Source organism: Drosophila novamexicana, unplaced genomic scaffold (genome assembly GCF_003285875.2).
Source record: "Drosophila novamexicana strain 15010-1031.04,08,12 unplaced genomic scaffold, DnovRS2.1 tig00004554-arrow-pilon, whole genome shotgun sequence".
Taxonomy (NCBI): Eukaryota; Metazoa; Arthropoda; class Insecta; order Diptera; family Drosophilidae; genus Drosophila; species Drosophila novamexicana.
Genome location: NW_020825051.1, coordinates 4,808,792 through 4,812,237, shown reverse-complemented (window position 1 = coordinate 4,812,237; position 3,446 = coordinate 4,808,792). Strand labels below are relative to the sequence as shown.

Below are 3,446 nucleotides of genomic sequence, written 5' to 3'. Positions count from 1 at the left end.
GTTCGGACATTCTATGTTATGGTATAGGGGAAGAAATATAGGATATGATTAGGATATCACGAATTATTACAAGTTATGAATAATAGGAAGGGGTTTGAGTATTGGAGAGATAAGAGTAAATTTAGTCGGCATTATGTAGTATATAAGTAAAAGTTGGGTTGGCATAGAACAGCATATAAGAATATATTACAAATATATCACTGGGCTTTGGGGGAGCTATAATATCAAAGTAAAGTATAACAATGATCAGGAACTTTGGGATTTTAAAAATGTTCTATAATACCCACTTGACATTAGAGCTCAGACATACTTGGCTCAATTGTTAGGATGAAACATGGAAATTTTAGAGTTTTTGATTTTAAACTTTTCATTTTAAACTTTTTAGTCAAGTCAGACACATTAAATTTTAGTTTCGGTAAAAAATTGGAAATTTCCCATTTAGCCCATCTTTTAAGATTTTAGCGATATGTCCAAGTATTGTGAGGCTCTCTCCCAGCTGTCGCTGATCGGCGCCTGCTGCTATGGACTTTACGCACTGGCACCGGCTGAACACCCGTATGGATATACAGCAGCCGCATTTTGCTTTGTCCATGGACTGCTGTCGCTCGTGCGTGCCCTGGAGGAGGATGAGGAGTGTGGTCCTACACGCTCCTTTTCTGTGTCAACGGGCATTGTGGATGTTATACCTCTTCCGCTGGCCAATATTGAATTCTACTTGCAATCCTCTCAATCGGGTATGGCCTTGGTGCACGCCCTGTCTCTTATATTGGTGCTCTATGATATGATGGGCAGCTTGGGCGATGACTGGGATCGTGCCACGGAGACGGTTAAGGATCTATCGCTGCTGGGCAATGTTGCATCCGGCGCGTATTTGGGCACACAGGAAGATAACTATTATCATGTGGGCGTGGCAGCATCCGCTGGCATTGCCCGTTACGGCTCCTCGCTGGTCAGCACATTCTTGCCGGCCGCGGGTCCCCATGTGAATACATTGAGTAAGGCAGCCATTATAGGTCTAATGACGTACTCCCTCACCAACAAATGATTTGAATTTTTAATATGCATACACAAATATTTGTAACCAGTTTTGGAGCTTAGCATGTGCAAATATCATCAGATGATTAAATGGCTATAATTTTAAACACATATCCTTAGTGGTTAAAGGGCGAAGCTCTTTCACTAACACAACTTTAGCCCCAGCTTAAATAATCTCTGGTCTGTCCGCTTTTACTTTTTCAATGTCTCGAATCTTACAATTCCCAACAAGTTAAAGTCTGTCGGGTGTTCCGTCTTAGCTATACAAACAACCTGTTCATTTTTTGCTGTTTCTACCTAATCATTATTTTTATATATAAGAAAAAGCCAATAATAATAGTTAATAGGAGTTTGAAATTCATGGGTATTTCTTCTTAAGATCATCTACTGCCAACTACTGCTGGCAGTTTCGGCACTGATTAGGCTAAATGACTGTCGAGATAACCGCCTGGCTTGGCGCATTCCTGTAGCTTTCCAAATGGTGCCCCACTCCCACTCCCACTCTGGCACTGCCACTGCCACTCCATGAAGACAAAGGAAACTGGGCAACTGGCAGCCGACGCTGCGCAGGCGCGTGTTTGGCAAGAGTTCAAGTCACAGCTGGAGACTGCACTGCTTTTGGCGCATAACTGGACACAACTGGCGGACAGGCAGCTGGAGACTGGAGGCCGCCTGGCCCGGTCTGTCTGTCTCCCTGTCTGTCTGTCTGTCGCTATGGTCGTGTTGGATAACAGGCAGCTGAGAGCTCTTGGCCAGCTCTTTGGCCATAAAAATAGGAAAATGTTGCGTTAATGCGACGTTTGTTCGAACACAGTTTTCAAACAGATCGACGCAGGCAATTGTTTGGACAGGCTCTGGCTAGCTGTGGACAGACAGACAGATGGATGGCTGGCTGCCTGGCTGGTTGAATGGCTGGAGTTGGAGTTGGAGCTGCAGCTGGCGGGCTGGTGGGGGCCACTGTTATACACGACTTTGGCTTTGGCTTCGTGTAGACATTATTTTGGGGCGTTTGACTCATGAATTACGCGCAGTTTGTTTGCGCAGATTTTTCGCACGTGTTTGGGGTCCCCAGTTGGAACACTTGGAATTTCTACAACGGGAGCGGCTCTCACTTCTACTGCGCAGCAATGGCGGCCAGCCGAGGCGCCTCCCATTGCCATGGCAAGACGTCGACTAAGAGGGGACGGTGGCAACAATCGATTTTCCCAATGTGATAAGGTTTCAACTGCGGCTGCTTTATGGGCATCCGGCCAGCGCACGAATCCTTTCAAGCCGCACACGTGCATGCACTGCCGCGGCGCATGAAGGGTAGCTGCGCAACGACAAAAACAACACGAAACACGTGTCACGCGGCATCAATTGAAAGCCGCGACTGCTGCAACATCCATCAAGGCACGTCCGGAAATCGGAAGTGCGCCCCCTTCCACGGCTCCTGCTGCTGCGAGGGTGGCTACACCAATGTTGATGATGTCAGCATGCGGGCAACAAAAAGGACAATCGATTGTTGTGACATTGCATTGTGTGGCAGCAGCTAAACCCCTGCCTGCCACATCTCTCTTCAGCAATTTATCCAATTTTATGCCGTTGCCAAGCTGCCTTGCCTCAATTAACGCTGCCCAGTGGAACGCTGAGACGCTCAGCTTCTCCACTGGCTGCTCCCACGGCTCTCGTCGTCGTCGGCGTCGCCGTCGGCGGCGGCGTCGCGCTGCGTGCACGTGCAGCGCAGGACATTTATTGGATTTTTGCCATGTTTTTATTTGTTTCTATATTTGCTCAGAATTCCAATTAAACGCCAATGCCAATGGCTAGGAATGGGATTTGGGATTCGTATGCAGAATACAGGGTGTTTTTCGTTTATTGAGAAATAATATGGAAAGCGATATAAAATATGTTATTGAAACAAATAACAGCATTTTATAAATAGATGTATATTTAAAAGAATTAGATACAATTATATATTGTATCTTATATATGAGTTATTGATATATATTATTATTGTAATAATATATTCTCAGTGAAATATGTAGTTTAATGGTTTCAGTTCAATTATATATATTATATATCTTATCAATATTTGCTATGATGTATAATTATAGTAAAACAATCGTACTTATATATATTCGAGGGTATTACCCGGCTTTGTCTGGACCAAGTTATTGTTGCACTTCTCTACACAATTTTCATGCGAAATTTATATCTACCCAGACCTTCTTAAGCCCCCGACTCTTGTAATTGTAAAAACTTCTATATTATATCCCATCGAAACGGTCGGCTTAACTTTTTTTATCGTATGAAGACGTCTTTAAATGGATTGGTATAAACTTATATCTTAAGGTTACTATATATCTGCAAAGATATTTGATAATAAATATTCCTTCTAGTTCCGTTCAAAGCACAAGTTTTTCCTTATA

At 43.8% G+C, this 3,446-nt stretch overlaps 1 protein-coding gene across 1 annotated transcript; it reads left to right on the top strand.

The window, feature by feature from the left end:
- Window positions 1-466: 466 nt before the first annotated feature.
- Window positions 467-1,045, top strand: LOC115769497. Its single transcript, XM_030714316.1, has one exon. The coding sequence runs from the start codon at window positions 467-469 to the stop codon at window positions 1,043-1,045; it is 579 nt and encodes a 192-aa protein (XP_030570176.1).
- Window positions 1,046-3,446: the final 2,401 nt, after the last annotated feature.